This window comes from Cygnus olor, chromosome 24 (genome assembly GCF_009769625.2).
Source record: "Cygnus olor isolate bCygOlo1 chromosome 24, bCygOlo1.pri.v2, whole genome shotgun sequence".
Taxonomy (NCBI): domain Eukaryota; kingdom Metazoa; phylum Chordata; class Aves; order Anseriformes; family Anatidae; genus Cygnus; species Cygnus olor.
In genome coordinates, this window is record NC_049192.1 from 458,760 (window position 1) to 479,020 (window position 20,261).

The 20,261-nt window shown below is 46.2% G+C and overlaps 1 protein-coding gene across 3 annotated transcripts; it reads left to right on the top strand.

Annotated features, from left to right (window-relative positions):
* The first annotated feature begins 199 nt into the window (after positions 1–199).
* On the top strand, positions 200–20,176 carry PTPN22 (protein tyrosine phosphatase non-receptor type 22). Of its 3 annotated transcripts, none has more exons than XM_040536170.1 (21): positions 200–580; positions 4,404–4,512; positions 5,322–5,398; positions 6,320–6,415; positions 6,826–6,864; positions 7,341–7,412; positions 7,502–7,561; positions 7,978–8,120; positions 8,600–8,666; positions 9,536–9,613; positions 10,202–10,294; positions 11,751–11,827; positions 12,689–13,413; positions 14,304–14,414; positions 14,559–14,689; positions 15,224–15,251; positions 15,658–15,738; positions 16,055–16,158; positions 16,813–16,843; positions 17,569–17,646; positions 18,480–20,176. In XM_040536170.1, exons 1-21 carry the CDS (start codon positions 308–310, stop codon positions 18,542–18,544), a joined length of 2,538 nt encoding a protein of 845 aa, XP_040392104.1. In that variant the 5' UTR covers positions 200–307; the 3' UTR covers positions 18,545–20,176. The 3 variants fall into 3 exon arrangements, with proteins under 3 accessions (XP_040392104.1, XP_040392105.1, XP_040392103.1); XM_040536171.1 differs by having other exon boundaries at positions 226–580; positions 14,331–14,414; XM_040536169.1 differs by lacking the exon at positions 18,480–20,176 and having other exon boundaries at positions 228–580; positions 17,569–18,468.
* Positions 20,177–20,261: the final 85 nt, after the last annotated feature.

Genomic DNA, 20,261 nt, shown 5'->3' on the forward strand with positions numbered 1-20,261 from the left:
CATGAGGAAAACTGTCCATTTGTGCCAACGCAGGATGAGGAAGGCTTGTGATCTGGAGCATGCTATGCCTTGGGCAAGTATCTTGGCAAAGATCATCTCATCCCGTTGGCTGCTTGTGAGACTCCAGGGGATTCTCATCAGCCTGAGGAGTTGGGCGTCAGGGTACCCGGCTCCGGTCTCCAACTTCCGACCCTCTCTGTCACACGGGCGCACCGGCTCTGACTCCAGGGCGGTGCTGCTCACCCCCTCCGTGGGGGCACACGTGGAGCGCATGTGGTTTTAAAAGGAGGCGCTACGGCCCAGGGCTATGTGTTTTGTTTTGTTATTTGGCCACGATATCTGTTACGTACTAATTTCCTTTAAGACTTGTGATGAAGTCAGTAAACCACAGCCTGCAGCGAGTGCTCTCTGGGCTGGTGCTTTCCGCTATGACATGCACTTGACATGTCCGTTCCTGAGTTTGGCAGGCCAGTCTCGCTCTGTCTCTTGCAACATGGACCAAAGGGAAATTCTGCTGCAAAATCTGGAAAGGACCCAAAGCAAGAAGCTCAACCAAGAAGCATTTGTAGAGGAGTTTTTGGTAAGTTTGCTTAAGGCACGGTTCTGTGTTTCAATTGACTTTAAAGGGAACTGCTCAGTTGCCTCTCCCCAAACAGGGACATAATTTGCATGTGTTGATTAGATTTTCTGTACATTTTGCAGCAGAAAGAGATGCAGGAGTTAACTAGAGTGAAAATTAAAAAAGGCATAAAGATAGAAGAGTGATTTAATGGTTTGCATTCAAAGTAAAACTGTTTGTTTTTTTTTAAATAATTAACCAAGTGCTTCCTGTTTTCTCCTTAGCGAATACATTTGTTAAGATATGGTTTCACTTTGCCCTGGTACTACAACGGGGGTATAGTAAGGAATACAGAGACAGAGCTGCTTGCTGCCTCTTCTCCCATTGCCACAGGTTACATCTGTGATGTGTTTGTTCCTGTTGGGAATCTCGAGATGCTGCCTGAGATATTTTGTTTCTCTTCTTATTTCACTAGAAATCACCCATCCTACCCCCTATACCACCCTGCAGAGTAAGCAACAGGTGTTCAGATAAATGACGTGTGGGCCTGAGGTTGTCCCGTGTCCCGTGGACATCTGGCACCTTGGCCAAGGCATGAGGGAGGCAGTGACCTGAGCAGCTGCGTCGGCTGCTTCTGCAGCCTCCAGCACTGTGCTAGGTTAAGTGGAAGGCTCCAGCACCCATTTGGAATGAGTGCACGTGCTCTAATGTCTGTTAGTGCTCCTGGCTCTTCCAGGAAATAAATTTCTTCTTTCATAAAAGCAAAACTAGCAAAAATTGCTGATGGCTCCCACCTTCCCCAGTGTTCTTCAGTGTCTGTCTGGTGGAGATCTGTGCAGTGCCCCAATCTGTTAGGCCTCTGCCAACTTTTGATTTGTTTAGGTGGCAGAGGCTTAGATGGCAATCCACAGTCTCCCAGATAGACCTGATAGCTGGTGACAGCTACTGATGTATCAGCTGGAGGAAGGCTGTTCTAGCAGCCTCTCTGGGCTGCTCTGAGAAGCAAAGGCATTGATCAGCTTCAGAAGACACAGGGAAAGGTAAAACTGGTGCAGCTGTAATATCTGAGATGTCTCAAACACCAGAATAAGCACTGCCACCCAGCCACCCCACCAGATAGGGGCTGCATCAGGCAGCGAGCTCTGGGGAAGTGCGGGGGTTACTTGGCAGTCCCCATGAGATCCAGCCCTGCTCTGCCATACCAGTGAAGACTTGCACTTCAAACGCTTGGGAAAAGCTTAGTACTTAACTTCCAGGTGTCTGGGTCAGAGGGAAGTGATTAATCTGAGCCTGCAGTAACAGTCTGTTGTTCCATGGAACAAAGCACTGTCACAAGCTGCTGAATTTCCCCCTTACTGCTGGGCTGGGGTTGTACAGTGCCATGTGAGGCAGCAGGGGCGGCGAGCCTGGGTCCACGTGCTAGTTCTAGCAGCCGAGTGTACAGCTAATTTTCTGACAAAAACAGCTTGTAGAAGTGGTCAGGGCAACGTTTCCTCTAGGCCTAGGAAGAAATCTTCCCCGAACAGCCCATGCTGCAGGCCGCTTTTGGAAGTGCAAATACCTTAACAGGCAACTGAGATGGCTCATGTTTCCAAGCTTGGTTGAAATGTTCAATGTTATTTCTCCATCCTACTGTTTCCTCTCTCTTTGTGTGAACAAGAACATGCACATACAAATTGTGGTGGTGTTACTGTAAATGACAGAGGTTTTTTTTTGTTTGTGTCCTTTTTCTGTTCATGCGGTCTCACAGCCAGAGTTTGATCTCTGCTGCTCTCACTTGCTTTGTCATATATAGTCATTTCCCAATCATTTTTATATCAGTTTATGCAGGGGCGGGAGTAAGGAGATTCAGAGCTGTAGCTATGAGAGGACTGGCCCCTGTGCTGAGTGATTCCAGCTCCTTCCATGAAAGCCTACCCCTGAAGGTGGGGTGGCACTTGAACAAGACAGAGGGAGGATGCAAATAAACACCCGAGGAACCAGCAGGTTACAGGGATGTGCAGTCTGCAAAAAACATCCTGCTGCTTGCCAGCTCCCACACCTTCTGCCACACAGTACATGCCCATTGTTCTTGATTAATAAAGACTGGACACACGGACTGTCCAAGGCCTCCTGTGCCTTCTTCCTTACTCATTCTGACCCTTTAAAAACTACAGTTTAATACTAAAAAACAGTGACTGACTTAGAACTGAACCTGTATTTCTGTGCACAGAAATACCGTGGAAATGAGATGTACGTTGCTGTTTATACCTCTCATCTGCAGTATTGCGCAGGGGCAGCATGGCTTGATCAAATAAGCAGAGCTACAAAGCCCTTCATCACCTGACGCGGCCTTATGGCAAATATCATTGTTCTGCAGCTTCACGCATGCAGGCCCTGCAGGGTGTCGCGTCCTGGCGATCGCTCGTCCAGAGCAGGCAAGGGAGCTTTTGGAAGAACTGGAATACAAGCGTGTGTGAGCCCCAGTGCAAAGGTCGCTGGTGGGCTGACCCCTGAGGTGGTGTATGTTGAGCACCCAAAAATCAGTGCCCTGAACTCCCACTGTTCCTCCTGTGCTGCCATGTTAGAGCTCACTGCCTCCAACGCACTGAGACGGTGTTGCCTGCACCATCAGCAGGGCACGGCCATCTCCACAGCACCAACCCATTTGACCACTGAGCTATTTTGTCTCAGCAACCCTGAGACCAGCATATTTTTCCTCTGCTATATGGGCAGAGCAGCTGAACCACTGTTTCCACTTCCTGTTAAAATTCACGTGGGTGACCACGAAATACGTGCAAGGCACAAGACGTTCCATCACCTTGCAGCTCAGGTGTGCCAATGGTCCCTTCCCTCTGCTTCTCACCCCTGTAGAGCTTTTGTTTGTTAAGGCATGGGGTGCTGAGGGTTTTCCTTCGTTAGCCTAGTTCTCTGGACTGCAACAACAATGTCCGAGAGAAGGTCTGTAATGGCATGGCTCCAGGGTGGTGGAAAGTGAGAGACTTGCCCTCTGGAGTGTCAAACCATAGAGATACTAATTAGAGAAATGGCCTTTTGTTTTAAATCAAAACCACCCCTTGTTGGTAAGAAAAGTGGCCAGGTAGACAATAAATTATGAAAGAAAGAATACAGCAAGAATGGTGCTGTCAAAGTCAATGGTCATTAACAGTGCTTGTTACTTAGGGGCTGATGTCAATGAAATAAAATTCTACACTTTACGAGGAGAAATATGCTTGAACACTCCAGGAGTGCAGCAGCTTTACCCTAGAAATGAAAGAGACTAGAGATTCATATTTCAGTGGGCCTCTCCTAGGACTTCTTCTCCTCCTTTCTTTCTCATCAGCATATATAACTACTTTGCTCTGATTTCTCGTGCCCCTTTTAATTGAGCATTGCTGTTTGCAGCCACAGATAGGAGCATCTCTAGTAAAGTGAGAAAAATCAATTAATTCATCTGTCCCTTCTGATGTCATTTATTAGAGGTAGTTTAATATTGTTAATCCTCTTATCTGGGTGCCATTTATACTGGGAAAGATTCCCGTGTCTCACCTGCTCATGAGGGCGATGCTTTATGTGCTATATAAATGCAGCATCTCACTTCAGAAGCCTACATGCCTGAGCCTCTTGTGGGTACTGCCTCAGCACACACTTTCCATTCTTCATAAGTTTGTGCTGAAGCTCTTAGGTGGCTTCTGTCTCTATTCTTGCTCTGAGTACCTTGAGAAAAGCCACTCAGGAAAGAATTAATGGTGCAGATCTTACTTTGTGGTGGTGAGCCTGACCCCTAGAGACCTTCACACATGCTCTCTAGTAGCCTGTTGTATGTAGCACATCTGCTGTAACTTGTTCCATTCTTCTATCACAGAAGCTGAAAAGGCAGTCAACAAAATACAGATCGGATAAAATCTACCCTACAGCTGCATCTGAGCACCCAGAGAACATCAAGAAGAACAGATACAAAGACATCTTACCCTGTAGGTTGGAGATAGCAAATGTTGTTATTCAGCCTTTCTTTTTTTGCTAGCTTGACTTTGCCCTCTTCCTCCGCTATCTGCCTGCATAATTGCTTGCATGTGAACATGTCACTGGCTGTCTCCTGGCCTTGAATTCAGCTGCTCAGATTTAAGGCTTTGTTTCTGACTGTTTCAAAGCATGCTCTGGAAGACTTTGGCATGTACTTCCCAGAGAATGAAGAATGTCAATTCAGTAGGAAACACATCCTCTGCTCATAATCCTTGCAAGCTTTCTGGGTAGCATTGCAACCAAGACCTTGTAGAGGAATGGCTTTGGACAAGGACATCTCCATGGTGTACAAAGCAGGCCACAGGCAGGAACTGCTGTGGTTTGGCATTGCTTGGTGCTGGAATTGCCAAAGCAAATTCTGTCCTGGGGTCAGAGCAGACTGTCCCTTCCATCCATTCTAGCTTGAAAAGAAACCTAAACCCACAGATCTCATGCAAGGCAATTCTAGGTTTGGCTTGTTCCATGGTAAAGGAGGACAGTCTTGCCCCGTGGTAGCGGCAGCAGCTGCAGGTCTTGCTGGCTCTGAAAGAGAGTGTGCCTGTCTGCTGCACGCACACAGGCAGTGGCAGCTCTGCGCAGGGCTTTTGCCAGTGCTGGAGGAGGCTCTGGCTGCTTGCACATCCACTTGTCGGCGCTGGAGAAGAGCTCTCTGATGCGTGTGCTCCTCCAAGACACCTCATGCTGCAGCCTGAGGTGCCCAACTGCTAAGAGGGATGAACGCTAACTGTTGCTGCTGCTTCTCCTGCTTTTGTGCCTGCAGTTGACCACAGCAGAGTGGAGCTGTCCCTGATCACATCAGATGCAGATTCTCATTACATCAATGCCAACTTCATCAAGGTATTGCTTCTTTCATCATGTTTTGCAGTGCAATGGTGTTTGCGGCAGCTGCTAGAGCTGCCTGGTTGACTTGTGCCAGGAGGAGCAGGCCCTGTGCCTGTGGCAGTTTCTGTGCTGTGCATGAGGATAGCTGACATACAGAAGCCACACACCGTCAGTGAGCCCTTTAGAACACCTCTTGCAGTACAGAGGCACGAGACAGCAGGGCAGGGGTCACACATGTACCGGGACTGGGGGTGGAACACTTTGTGGCTTGCAGCCCCCGCTTCCTGCCTCTGCTGGGCGATGGTGCAAAATTGCCCGCGGCCAGAGTCGCCCTGCCTGAAACCAGCAGGCAGGCAGGAAGCCTTGCACTGCAGCACCGCCGAGACCCGCTGCAGCGGCGAGCAACGGTGCAGGTCACTGTGGGCTCAGCGACCCTTCAGGAGCTCCATGGAGTTGGGACTCGCTGCGCCCAGAGCCCTTCTCTGATAGACGGAAGGTTTCCTTCACTCTCCACCACTGTGAGTGAGGGCTGTGTGCAACGTGTCTGCAGACGGACAGACCTTCACAGGGGATCACAGTTCTCTCTTTGGCCAGCGGCCACAGGAGTGCCAGGCTGCACTCTGCAGAGTGGGGTCAGCCGTCAGGCCGACACCTGTAGGCTTTCCCAAACGCACTGCAAGGCAGGGGGGTCCCTGGGAGCAGATCTCGCCTCAAGCCCAGCTCCCTGGCTTTGGCTTTGCCTTTGAGAAGTTTTCACATCTTGGTTTCTGGTTACTTAATTTAATTCAGGTGCCTAAAATTGAACTATATAAAAGCCCTCCTAAGTCCTTATTGGGCTCATTGGGTAGAAGTAGTATTCAGAAAGAGGGATGATTTTTATTTCCTTTAGGGAACAATGCAAGTGTGATTACATATCTGATTTGAATGCTGTTTTAGGGCGTCTATGGGCCAAGAGCATACATTGCAACCCAGGGTCCTCTCTCCACTACTGTCATTGACTTTTGGAGGATGATTTGGGAGTATGAAGTCCTGGTAAGGTGCAGATTTGTATGTCTTGTTGCTTGTTTTGTTTTAATAAAGAAAAGTTGTCTGTAAAACCAGCTAGAACTCCGTTGTGGCTAAAGAGACAGCGTTAGTATCTGGGTGGTACTCAGATGTTCTGTGTGACCTGCATCCTTCCTGCGAGCCTTTCCCTCACATACGCTGAGACATGACCGCTGCTTGTGGCTCTCTGCTTTTGGGCTCCAAGGGGGAAGGTCCTTGCACCTGGGTTGTGGATGATGTCCTGGGTTTGATTTGCATAATACTGTGGGACTCTGGGGAAGACAGTCCAAGTAACTTCCTCATTGCTGATAAGTATCCCCAAACTATCAGTTTGATTTTTCTGCCTCGACAAAAAACTTGCCTCCAGGCTTTTCTAGCGAACCTTGTTTTTTTTGCAGATCGTGATCATGGCTTGTATGGAGTTTGAAATGGGAAAGGTGAGTAACAAATCAGAGATCGCCCTGCCATGACAGTGACAGGGCAGGGTGGAGAGATGCAGATTTTTATTAAATCTCATTAGGGACAGTGAGTTTCCATTTAATACAAACTGTTTCTTGAGTCTCCTGCAGCAAATTCTTCAGCCATTTTTGGTAGTGTAACTGGCCTCTTTGGCAGGGGAGAACAAGCCAGACCCAAACACCGCCGCACCCGTCGTCCCCTCCCTTGCCACAAAGCCCTGTGCGAGGCTGCACCCAGAGACATGGTGCTGGCAGCCAGGAATGAGCACAGGTCACCTGCGGGTGAGAGCGTCACCAGCACAAGTGCAGCCCCGAGGACTCGAGGGAAGGGAAGGGTAGAGACTGGTCAGCAGCAAGAGCTGGGCCTCCTGGCATGAGATTTGCTGGGCAAAGACAGACAGGAGATGCTGCAGGCAGGCAGCAGGGAATAACCAGACATCTGCTTCTTGCAACAGAAAAAATGTGAGCGGTACTGGGCAGACCTGGGTGACTCCTCCCTGCAGTGTGGGCCCTTCTCCATTGCCTGTGTGAGTATAGCTGCCATTAGCACCACATCACGTGCATTGGAAACTATTGTCATCTGCAGAAAACGTGACCCTAATTTATTGTTCTGCAGGAAGCTGAAGAAAAGAAAAATGAATATGTGATCAGGACTTTAAAAGTGACCCTGAATGAAGTAAGTAGGAAAGGTAGAGACAGGAAAAGAATCTTGGTTAGGTTTGTTATATCAATATTAAAATATGGTGCATTTTGGAGAAAATTTTACACTCCTCAGAATGCTATTTTGGATTCAGGAGTAGCTGAAGGAATTAAGAAAGTAAAAAAATAATTAACTCAAAGTTCAGTTTCTGAAGCTGTTTATTAGTTGTGGCAAATTAGATCCTGGGTAAGCGAGGTTAACTGGTAATATCAAGAACATCATAAAGTGGCAAGGTGTCCTTTGCAGCAAGAACAGCCACAAAGTGCACTGCTAACCTGCAGCCTTTGCCTACCAACACAGCAGGGAATTAGAGATGTCTGTAGCACATCAGCTTGCGCTTGCTGTGCTGACAGTTAATTCGGTCTCCTGTCAGCACTTTTCTCCTCTTGCAGGAAATCCGCACCATCCACCAATTCCACTATCAAAACTGGCCAGACCATGATGTTCCCTCTTCCATTGACCCCATTCTTGAGCTCATCTGTGAGGTTCGCTGCTACCAGCCAGATGACAGCATTCCCATCTGCATCCACTGCAGGTAGGTGAGCGCTCCCGGCTCCTCCCTGCGTTCCCCATGCTTGCTGAGCACCCATTGGGGTGGGTGGCACAACCCGTGCAGGACTGGAGTCTCCATCCTCTCCTAGGAAGTCCTAAGGACGAACGTGTCCTCTGAGCCACTGATACGGCTGGAGAGCAGGAGAGGAGATAGGTGACAGCAGGCCAATGATAGCAGCTACAGCTGAGACCAAGAACACTGTGCATTCCTGGTCACCACAGGAGGAGGATGTAGGAGGCCTAGTCGTTGTGCCTTCTAGCCTGCAGCAGAGCTGTTGTCAGGTGGAAGTTTATGTGCAGCCAGGTGGAGCTGCCACCAGGAGCGGGAGGGCCATTGTGTGAGTCTGCACTGTTCAAGGTGTGGGATGCAAGGCTGTGGGTTTTTTGAAATATTCTTGTTGGAGAACACAGCGTGCCCACCGCTACCCTCTACTAGCAACCCTACTGTGACTCTCATTGCAGTGCTGGCTGTGGGAGAACAGGAGTCATCTGTGCAATCGACTACACCCAGAAGCTGCTGAAGGATGGAGTAGGTGTCAGTCCTGCCATGCATGCTCAAACGGCACGTGTGTAGCACCATGCGATTCCCTGTCTCTCTCCCTCGCCTTCTTCCTCCCCTTAGTCCCAGCTCTACCTCTCTCTGACTGCACGCAGGAGTATTTCAGATAATAACTGTGAATGAAAAGTCCCTGTAGCCCAACTGGCCAAATTGCTGATACCTGACAGCCAGTTTGTGTTGCTTCTCTGTTCGGGCTCTGCACCACCCATGCACTGCCTGTTGTTGGTGCTGCACTCCCTCCCTCTGCATCCTGGTGCAAATAGCCCCGATGCAGCCCGGGGTGTGCAGACAGGCTGGAGACCTCCCTGCTCTCTCTCCTCCCTGTCTTGGTCTTAAGATCACTGGGCTAACCTTGGTGCTGGCCTTCAGTCTTCAATACAAGTTTACTGCCTATATTTGTCTCTCCACACTTTAGTATCAGAAATCCAGTGTTTTCAAGTTAACACCTTGCTTTACTCTGACTCTTCATTAAAAATGTATGTTTGAATGTTTTAACAGTAAGTAATCCCTGGCCTTGTGCCAGATTGCTGAGATTCTGCAAAGTGGTTATTTCCTTTATCACAGCAATCCTGAATCCCCTAATCCATGAAATCAGTATCTTGTCCTTCATGATATTCCAAGCTGTTACCAATGTTATAAAAAAGGGTATTTTCTTGGAGTGCAATGCAGGAGGGAGGAGGCAAGACAGTTCATAAAGGTGGCTTGATAAGCAGGTCCTTTGTTAAAGACTCTTGCAGTAGCAGGTCTGAATCTGGGACACTGTTCTAAACTGCATCACAACGTGGAAGCTCCTTGGAATAACCTGCCTTTAATTTTTCATCTCTTCCCTTTCTTGCAAGATTGTTCCAGTGAACTTCAGTATTTTTAGTCTGATCCAGGAGATGCGCACACAAAGGCCTTCAATAGTGCAGACCAAGGTACGCTCAGGAAATTTTAACAACTGGTATTGTTAATATTTCTGTTAATACTTATTGTTAATACTTCTTAATGTTCAGTACTGTTAACTTAGTACTGAAACCTCAATAGTTCCTCAGGAGGGCTTGCAGTAAGGAAGAACAAAATGGTTGCACTGCTGGGAACTAGGCATGTAGATGTTCTGTAAGGTCCCTTTTCTGAGCAGAAGAATCATTTTGCAGAAATGAATTTCTGACTATTTCCTTGTAGACAGCTGGAATAGCTTAGTGCTTGCAGACTCACTTACTGAATGCTTATGCTGTGAAACAAGTGTCTATCCAGGAAATAAAGCGAGAACTCTTCTCAGCTGAGACAGAATGAAGAGGAAGCTTAGTGCAGAACAGTGTTGTTTGTGCAACTGACAACAAAACAAATACTTCAGTCTCAACCCTTTGGAAATTGTAGCTTCTACTTCTGATAACTTGTCCTGCCAACAGACCGCAAAGTGGCAGCTTCTATAAGGGGCTGATGTTTGATTTGCGTAATAGATGACCATTTACAAGCAATGTGAGTGCTGGCTCTCATGTCTGTTTTATTTGTCCGTGATGCAGGAGCAGTACAAGCTGGTTTATGATGCTGTTATTGAACTCTTCAAAAGGCAGATTAAAGCGCTTGATGCCCAGGAAAATTCTGCTGCTTCACAGGTAAAGGTCACCAGGATAAACATACTGCCTCTTGCAGACTCAGGCACGCAAGCTCTAACCTAGATTCCTACTGCAGAGGTTTCCTCTGTAGACCTGGAATGAATCACCTTTTTGCCCTATTTATTCATAATTGCATTGTAACAGAAGCCTCCAATTTATGGAGGTGCTTGTGTGGCCCTAAGTATCTTACCTGCTGTTTCATTTGTACAAATACATTAATTCATTTCTATATACTCTGCAAGGAAGTGTATTAAAGTTACAGAGACAGGGCCCCAGCCCAAACTGAGACTCTCTTCAAGTTAACCATGAGAATCCAGCTGTTTCCTTGATCGCACGACACTTACCACAAGAGTTGGCCTCGAGCGAGAGCTAAACTTTCTTCTGTCTCAAAACCATTATATGCTTTTATAATTGTTTAATGTAATGAGTGAATAGAATATTTTCAACCTTCTCCAGCAGTGGCTGATTTTCACGTGGATGTGCTCATGAAACTTGATTTCATGGAGTGCTTGCAAGCAACAGAGTGAGATAATTAGCATCACAGACTGTCTGTGGGGGAGAGTGGGCTAAAACATCTTGAGAAAACCCATGTCAAAGTCTTTCAAATCTCATACGCCTTTGAGGAAGAACAACATATTCCTGGTATAAAGTTACATAAACAGGAACATCTGAAACATCCACAGTTAATCGTTTCTTTGTTCTCCTTATTCTTCTCTGACTGCTGGCATGAACGCTGCCTTGTACACTGCATGTGTAGCTGTCTGCAATCTTGCTGAAGTAAACAGATAGCCATTTTTAAGGCTTACAAGTTAGATAATTTTGTCAGAAGTTTTTGTGTAAAGAATTGGGAGCAGGATCCTGCAATGGGACTCTGCCTCAGTTTTGCCATAGTATTTGCCAGAGATCAGTGAGAAAATAGCTGGAAAGTGCCTTTTGTATGTGTTGTGGATAGTCTGTAAGCAAAGGAGATGCAGGACTAGAATGACACAAAATGCACAAAACGGTTCAAATCCGGATGTGGTTTTGTAGCTCCTGTCCAAACCTCTTGCTAAACCTCACTGCCCTTTGAAAGCACCTCACAGAGCATGGGGGATGGTTGTGCGCCAAAGTGTCACAAATGAAACCAGTGCCTGCACAGCCACGCTGAATGTCCGAGCGGGGTCCTAAAGTCAGAGCTCTCTGCTTAGGCTGTTTTACAGGTGTTTGGCCCAGCTGGACTGTCATTTGGCCCTTGGTAATCTGATTTCAGGAAGGTGTGAACAGAAAGAGCAGTTCAGGAGGATCTGTCCTCAGTTTTCAGCTCCAAACTGGTGTTTTCAAGTTGGTATTTGTCATTCCCAAACTCCATTAATAATTAAAAGTAGTTGGCAGAAATTCCATCTCCTGAAATAGCATGTTTGTGTTCTTTGCATTCTTCTTCCTTACTCTGTTGTTTACTGACCTTTTCTTTCACTAGATTCAAACCAGGCATCCTGTACCCAAGCCACTTCTGACTTCAGTGGAAGATATTTATTCTCTGAGTTTACTAACCTGGTAAGGTCACAGCACAAGTATCCCGTGGGCTAGTATTTTCAGTTACCCATGTTATTTCAGGAATACATGAAATGCGTATTTTGTGACACAGTTCTGTTTAAATTTTGCATTTCAATTGTCAGCAATCTCTGCAGCCTCCCTTGAGTCCCACTTTTTCTCTCACATTTGTTCCTAATGTAATTCCTGCTCTTCTTACAGATGTGTCTCTGAGACTGAGTCTTAGCCTCTTCCCTGCATGCCAATGCCTGTCCCCCTCTTTTGCCCTTCCGTCTGTTTCAAGTTGTGCTTAGAGTGTTTCACATACAAACTTAAAACACATCCAGGGCAGCATAAAAAAAAAAGGCTAATGAACATGGAGATGAAACACCCCCGTGCTGGTTCATTTCTGTGCTCTACCTGGAGCCATGCACCCTGTGGGGTGTTCCTAGCTGGTGCCCATCCTTCCTCTGTGTTTGCCACACAAGTGCCTCCTGCCTAGGAATGGGGAGCCTGAGGAGCCCAGCTTCCAGACTATGGGTTCAGACTACCAGCTTCAAAGGGTGGTGAGATCCTTCCGTGGACATGTTTTGGTTTTCATGTGTGCACTTTCTGTAAATAATTTTATTTTTGAAGATAGTCTGCACTGAAGGAGCCGTTTACCTGTGTAAAGCGGCTTCCTCTCTTCACCATTTAATGGTGTCCAAATAGGGCACCAGGGTGCATAGTCCTTTACCATGTTCATCGCTTGAGGCTAAACCAGGCTCTGCAATCTGGGAAATGTGCCTGCTCTTAGGGACAATATTGTGGGGCCTTGTTAATAGGCTAACAGAGATTTCTGAGTACTTGACATCTCTGACTTCATGCTGCTGTGCTTTATTGCAGCTCAGGGCAAGAGGACCAGAATGTGCATCAACATTTTTCTCCAGTGGTACGAAACGAAGCATCACTGGCATCTTTGTCTGCCAAGGGAGAGCATGGCAGCTCTGGGGGTAGAATCCCTTCCCTCAGACAGGCCATCTCCTTTGGTACTCTGAACTTCAGCAACAGCAGGAATGCAGCTGCTGCCGAGATGTGGGGCACAAGGGAAGCTCTCCAAAAACACCACAGTTTGGAGTTCAGCAGCAGGTCCTCTGGGCAGCTGCTTGTGGACCTGGAGCCGCAGAGAGCAGGAGGGAAAGGGGCTCATGGCAAAGCACCTCTGACACGGACCACATCGACCCCCTTTGTGCTGGAGCAGCAGGGAGAAACCTGGGCTTGTGATGGAGGGGATGCGAAGCCCATTTTCAGTTCTCAGTCACCAAATGCCTGTTACTCAAGCTTCCAGGAAAAGCAGCAGGATGGATTTTCCCCTGATGAGCTGAACCACTCAAGCCAAGTAGCAGAAGCCTCCCCAGGCCACAGGAACTGTGGGCAATGTCCTTATCGTTACTTCTGTTCGGCAGAAGACCCCTACTTCTCTTCGCTCTCACCAGATGACCCGCTATCCCCGGAGCTGGCAGTGGGGCAGGACACACAAGGCCCTCATTGTGTGGTGGCCAGCTCCCCACCACCCAGGCCTGCATCCCACCACATTCACTACCCAAGTGCTGGGAGGACGTCCTCGCTGAGTGAGTGCTGCTGGAGCTGCTGGCTCCTGTGGGTATCGGGAGCTGGCAGGGGTGGCGAGCACAGTCCTTCGGCGTCCAGCGGGGCCCTGGCTGCCCTTGAGCAGCTTGCCGGGGACCAGCTGGGGAGGGCCTTGCGCAGTTTCATCCTGCCTTACATATTTCCCATAAAAACAGACGATGCTTTTAGAACAGCATGATTCTGGGTTTCACATTATACTGCTGTGTCACCTTGGTACAGCTCTCACGGGGAGGCAAGGACCGATGCTGACCAATTCTTAGAGCAGGGCAATCCAAGCAGAAAGCTCCCAGAAATGGTTTTCTTTGAGGAACCAAGGCCAAAAAACACTTCTTTCTGACAAGAGCCATGCAGGGGGATGCTGGCATCCCCTTGAGACTGAGAGAACCAGGACTTCAGTGTTAGTGTCTGCCTAGATCTGTCACCTTAAAATCACCTTCCCAGTCTGGGTCTGGTCCGGGCAGACATTTCTCTGTCTGCACCTTTGGCACTGCTCAGCTCTGTCCTGCTCAGGCCCGTCAGGATGTGGTGTCATGAATGTTCTCGTTATCTAGATGCTAGAGACTTTGGGAACATCACAGGAGATGGAGTACAAGTCAAGCAGCAGTGGTACTACCAGCTGAGGGATTGTCTGTGTGCTGGGGTACATGGATAATCTTCCCCTGTGCAATGGGGGGTTCTTGTTAATGCTGCTGGGAGTGTGTGCCTGGGGCATGTATCCAGCAGCAGACGAGTTGGTGCTGAGGACTGGCTGGATTTTAGGTACAGTTTACATATGTTTAGCATAATCTCTGGTGTGCAGCTGGGTTGGAGCAGTCGGTTCTCAGTGTCTTTGCAGAGGTCTGTGGTTCTCCTGTTGTGTTGTGCCATGCAGGTAATCTGACCACATCTCCTCAATTAGACGTCCTGCCCCAGCCAGATGATGATGACCCTCCGCCCCTGCCTGAGCGAACCCCTGAGTCCTTCATTGTGGCTAGTGAATCGGGTAAGTGCATTTAACAGAGCAGTGACTGACACCTGCTACAAGGACCCCTTCTCACCTTTGTGTGGGATCACAGCATATGGCAGTTGCCTTTGCTCTGGCTGCTTGGGATGAGAAATGACCTCTCTTGTGCTTAATTGTTTCTAGGAGAATTTCCTCTAGCCACTTCTGATTTTCAGCTTCCATCCAGAAATAAAAATATTGGAACCTCTTTGGAGTGGAGTGGTGAGTCTCACTCAGATGTGTTTAATGACACAGTGAGACTGAGACCATGTAAGGTAAATAAGGGACTTTTTCTCTCTTCTCATTGTACTAATTTCCTTATCATGTTTCCTTCTGTGAGAAAGACCCTAGTTTTTGCAGTCTATACTTTCCATAAATTATTTCAGGGTTCAGGACTGGAAGGAAGATATGGTCTCAGTAAGGCTCCTCCTTATAAAGATTAGTTTGCTCCAAACTTTATTTCTTTTGTCCTAAATCCCATACAATGTAGTAAAAATATCATCCCTATTTTAGAGAAAGATAACGAAGACGGGAAGTTAGTGGTCCACTGAGGTTCACAACACCCTGTGGGACAGACAGGAGCAGAACAAAATTTAGGCATCTTTTGATCATCCCATGGGTGACTTATGGCTTTGTAAAGTGAAACAATAAGGTATAAGTCTGTTTTCCATTACATGAGCATGGAGGTGTGTGGGGGAGGGTGTTTGCATGTAACATCATTTCCTCATCCTCTAAGGCTTTCTTGAGTACAAGAGAACCACATTTAGTTATGTGGAATTTCAAATACTTTCCTTGTTTTTTGTTTCCAGAGTATGAAGCTTCGGAGCTCACGATCAGGTAAAGGCTTGCTGTTGAGTTAAACTTTCTTTCAACATAAGGTCTACTTTTAACCTAACTTGCTTTAATTTTTCCAGATTTAATGAATGTCTCTAGGATCTTTGCTCAGTCCAACAGAAATCTTGTGTTGCTAAATACTTCTGCAACTAAATAGATATAAACAGTTCTGCAACCAAATGAAGTGGTAGTTTTATGTTTCCTAACCAGCCACTGCACCACTCTGTATATCTTTATGATGATTTTCCCTGCATTCTCCTCAGGCTAAGGTTTGTCATGTCCTTTTACTGTGTGTTGTTCCCTTTGAGACAATGGAGATGTGCAGGTTAGAGTGCTGTGGCCCTCTTGGTGAACAGATATATATGTTTTTAAAGGCAGTTATCCAAACCTTCTGTCTTTGCTTTCTCAGAGACAAACCGGGATCGCTCTAACTCTCCTCCCCCGCTTCCTGAAAGAACCCCAGAGTCGTTTGTTCTTGCTGATACAGCAAGTAAGTGACGAGTTATTTTCTCAACACGTAACTGAGATTTTATACTTACACCTAATCCTGTAGATACCTGAGGTGATAGTGGCCCACTTATTCAAAATATTACCAATGGACTTAAATGTAGGAGAGTTCAGCAGGCAGGTAAGTAAGTAAGTAAGTTAGGTTCTTTTTTACTAAAAGAAGTAAATGTAACCAGGGAACACACTGGAAATTTCTGCAGTTGCTGCATTAGAGGAAACAATAAAGCAACAAAGCACTTAGAAAAAAAGCAAGAGGATTCATTAATCACCACTGGAAATGTTCTGGTATATGTTCCCAGGTATGCAGCCTGCTCCAAGAAATTCTACTAGTTCTCTGGATTTGAGGAACAATGCTTCTGAAGCATCATCAAAAGAGCCCGTGAAATGCTTTAGGAGAAGCAAGGTAAAAAAAAAACAAAAACAAAAACGACAACAACAGCAACAACAAAATCACATAACAGTTATAGAAAAAGGAGAGGGTGAGAAGAGATCATTCTGGCTATAGCTATTGTTACTTTCTTACTGCTAACCTTGAGAAAATAACATGCTTTGAGACCATTCTCTTCTATTTTGGGCACAGAAACAAGGCTAGTAAAAATATTCTGTTGTAGAACTGTAGACAGAACCGGCGTGCAGGAGGAACACAGTCACGCCTGTGTGAACGTTTATGCCTCAGCACTCTGTTCACCTGAAGTGCTAATTCCTCTTGGAAAAATTTGCTTGAGTGGAGTCTGAATTCCCATGTAGGACAGACTCTGTTCATCACCGTGGCTCTAGTTAATTATGCTCTTAAGCAATTGTACTTCGAGATGTTATGGTTGAACAGAAAAGCATTTGAGGAAAACAGCAAGAATAAAAACTGGAGGCTTTACTGTTAGTTAGAAAAAAGCCAGAGACAATGTGAAAGGCAGGAATCTGAAGTCTCAGATGCTAGACAAGATGCTTTTTATGAGATGTGATATATGTATATTTATCAGTGAAATACATTTATCATAGTAGCTGCTACAATTGCTTGCTACATTTTTTTCAACAAGCTGCTACCTTTTTTTTTTTTCAGAGTTTGAAAATACTGAAAAACATGAGAAAAAGTAAGTCTTTCAGACTAATGTGCATCTTCCTGATGGCTTTAAGCAAATATATAAAGATATATCTGGAATTTTTCAAGCACCTGAACTTGTCAAATGTGAAACTCCCTGCATATCTGCTTACTTGGGCATAGAACATTTACGACTGCACTTGCTAGCTGAGTGCCATCTCATCTGGACAGTAATAGTGTTTTTAGGAGTAGCATAATGATGCTGCAGTGCCCTTTGGTTACCTGAGGGGCAGTTCCAGTGTATACAAATTACAAATTCTTCAGGTCATTCAAACCAGTGGGACAAATACTTTCAAAATGCAGGAAAGAGGTGTTGATGGGAATATGATCAACTTGAGCCCCATCCCGGATTCTGCCCTATTTGGAGCAAAAAGAATGAGTTTCTCATTAAGTTCCCTTTGATCTAAAATTAAATGCTTATCTTGAAAATAGGACTGTAAAAAACTGTTTAAAGCACTTCTGAGCCAACATTTTCCCAGTGGATTTTATTGCAGTAGTACATTCACTCCCTGCTATGAGCAAATAATGTCGTTAAAACCGTGTGGCTTTCAAGCTCTGGCAGTGCGGAAAGTACTTATCTTCATCTTATGCTGAAATAACATCTGTGCCAAGTGTAGTTGTACATGTGGAAGTATGCGTTTTCCCATGGATGTGTAGAAACCTAGTTTTTCAGGGAATTATGATGGTCACTGTGTCAGTATAATTTTGTATTTCTAGGCATCTGTAGTCCATCTTCACTGACAAAACCATCAGAATCTGCCCCATCAAACCACCTGAGCTCTTTCCTTAATTTTGGTATGTTTTTCTCTTTGCATTTTGGAATAGGAGGTACCCGTTTTTTGAAAGTCTAAGTGCAGGTACCAGGCTGAATGTTAATTCTCAAATGAAGCGATACCCCAAAATAGCATGAAACTGTTTCATGCCTACATAATTTAATGTACCTGTATCCTGTCTGTACTTTTAAAAACATTTCATCTGTTATTGCAGCAATTATCTAACATTCTATCTGTAGAACATGCACAAGAAATACATCTTTGGATTTGTGCAAAACTGTGCTGCCATCTTATTGCAAAATTACAAATAACACTTATTATTTTTTAAACATTTACGGCTTTATTCACAATCTGTTTAAGGAACAGGTAGGGTGGAAAATACAGACCCTGAAACCTGCACTGAAAAATATTTCTCAGTGTGTGAGAAGCCTTAGCCTTTATGTAGCAGCAGAGACAGCAGAAGACATATACAAAGTTGTACCATTTCCATTAGGCTTCTGTCTAATGTTGTATAATATGGTGGAGGAGAAACACAGTTTTCCATTTTAAATTCTTCTACTTTAGAGAAGTCTTCTGTCAGACTAGGCACAAGATCTAGTTACATTCTTGATATTCATATTGTAATGGGAGTATGTGTGGATATATACAACAATAGACTGTATTCGTATAGTTTTTGCACCAGTTGACTTACAACTACAGGCTGTTGCTTCAAGTCGACTGTATCTTAAATTTTGGGAAAGCTGAAATTACAAGTATTTTCAAATACCGTATTATTTTAGGGAATTATATGATCAACATCAATAACATACTGAATTTGCACTAAAAAGAAAAAAAAACAACACAATTTCTTTGCAGGCTTTGCAAGTCGATTTTCAAAACCAAAAGGACCAAGAAATCCACCACCGGCATGGAATATTTAGATTCGGTGTTACAGATTTGTGAATACCTTCTGATATGCCTTGAGTGCTCATCCCAGTAAGGTTTCCATCAAAATAAATACATCAAAAGGTGTTACATGATATATTGCAGATGAGGCACTACTTGCACATTCTTCATGAACTAAAGTTTTAAGGTAAAGAAGAACAGGTAAACACGAGCAGCTAGGCACTTTCAGTTAATTTATAACAGGATGGATATTAAAACCGGGAATAGATATTTTATTATAAATAGTGACATTTTTATTGTGTTTTGGAACCTATTCACTTCAAAATGATGTATTTAAGCTTTCTGAAACAAAACACTGTACATTGGGAATAGATTCCAGGGAGGACTGTTGAATGAAGGGACGTCCAATTTGGTCCAAGTGCAGACCGGACCAAATCAAAACAAGAAGCTGGAGATCCTGCCAACATAGCATCTGTGTAACTGCAATCATGTGCAGTTTTATTGTAATCAAATTAAATTTCCTTATACTGCATTTCCTTATACGTTTACATTAGTTGAATGAACAGAGAATTAGAAAGAAATTATCTTTCAGTTAATTGAATGTTTTGTTTTTCCATCTGAGTGAATCCAGGTATTTTTTTCTAGATTTTTGGTTAACAAGTCTCAGATGCTGATGGGTCATACAGCAACTGAGCTCATGTAACAAGCTGCACAATTAGCTGACCCGACCGTCCTCACTGTATGAAACAAACCAAAAAAACGCAGCAAGGGAAATGTCGATGCCTCCAAGGCAATGCCGTGTGTAAGGACGTGTAACCTTTTAGCACAGACAAACGGTGTGTAAGGGCGTGACCCTCCAGCAGACACACGGTGTGTAAGGAGGTGTGACCCTTCAGCACAGACACACAGTGTGTAAGGACGTGTGACCCTTCAGCACAGACACAAGGTGTGTAAGGGCGTGTGACCCTCCAGCAGACACACGGTGTGTAAGGACGTGTGACCCTTCAGCACAGACACAAGGTGTGTAAGGGCGTGTGACCCTCCAGCACGGACACACAATGTGTAAGGGCATGTGACCTTCCAGCACGGACACACGGTAAGGACGTGTGACCCTTCAGCACAGACGCAAGGTGTGTAAGGACGTGTGACCCTCCAGCAGACACACGGTGTGTAAGGACGTGTGACCCTTCAGCACAGACACAAGGTGTGTAAGGACGTGTGACCCTCCAGCACGGACACACAATGTGTAAGGACGTGTGACCTTCCAGCACGGACACACGGTAAGGACGTGTGACCCTTCAGCACAGACACACGGTGTGTAAGGGCGTGTGACCCTCCAGCAGAGACAACGCGTGTAAGGACGTGTGACCCTTCAGCACAGACACAAGGTGTGTAAGGCCGTGTGACCCTCCAGCAGACACGCGGTCCGCGTGACGCGGCGGGCGCCGTTTCTGGACCGATCCGTGTGGTTCCCTCACGCAGTCCCTGCGGCCCCCCGAGGCGGCCGCGGAGCGGTTTGAGGCGCTGGACAACGCCGGAACTCGGACAGCCGCATCCAAGTCGGGGACCGCGCAACCCGCGGAGCGCCCCGCGACGCGCTGCACAAGCAAATAAAGTGCGTTTGCGCGACGCCTGACACGAGCTGCGCGAGCCCAGTTTGTTCGCGGCCCTGACGGGCCCCGCCGCCCGCCTCCACCCACGAGGCGCCGCCCCGCCCCCTCCCGCCGCCCGTTGCGGCTGTTGGCTCGGCGG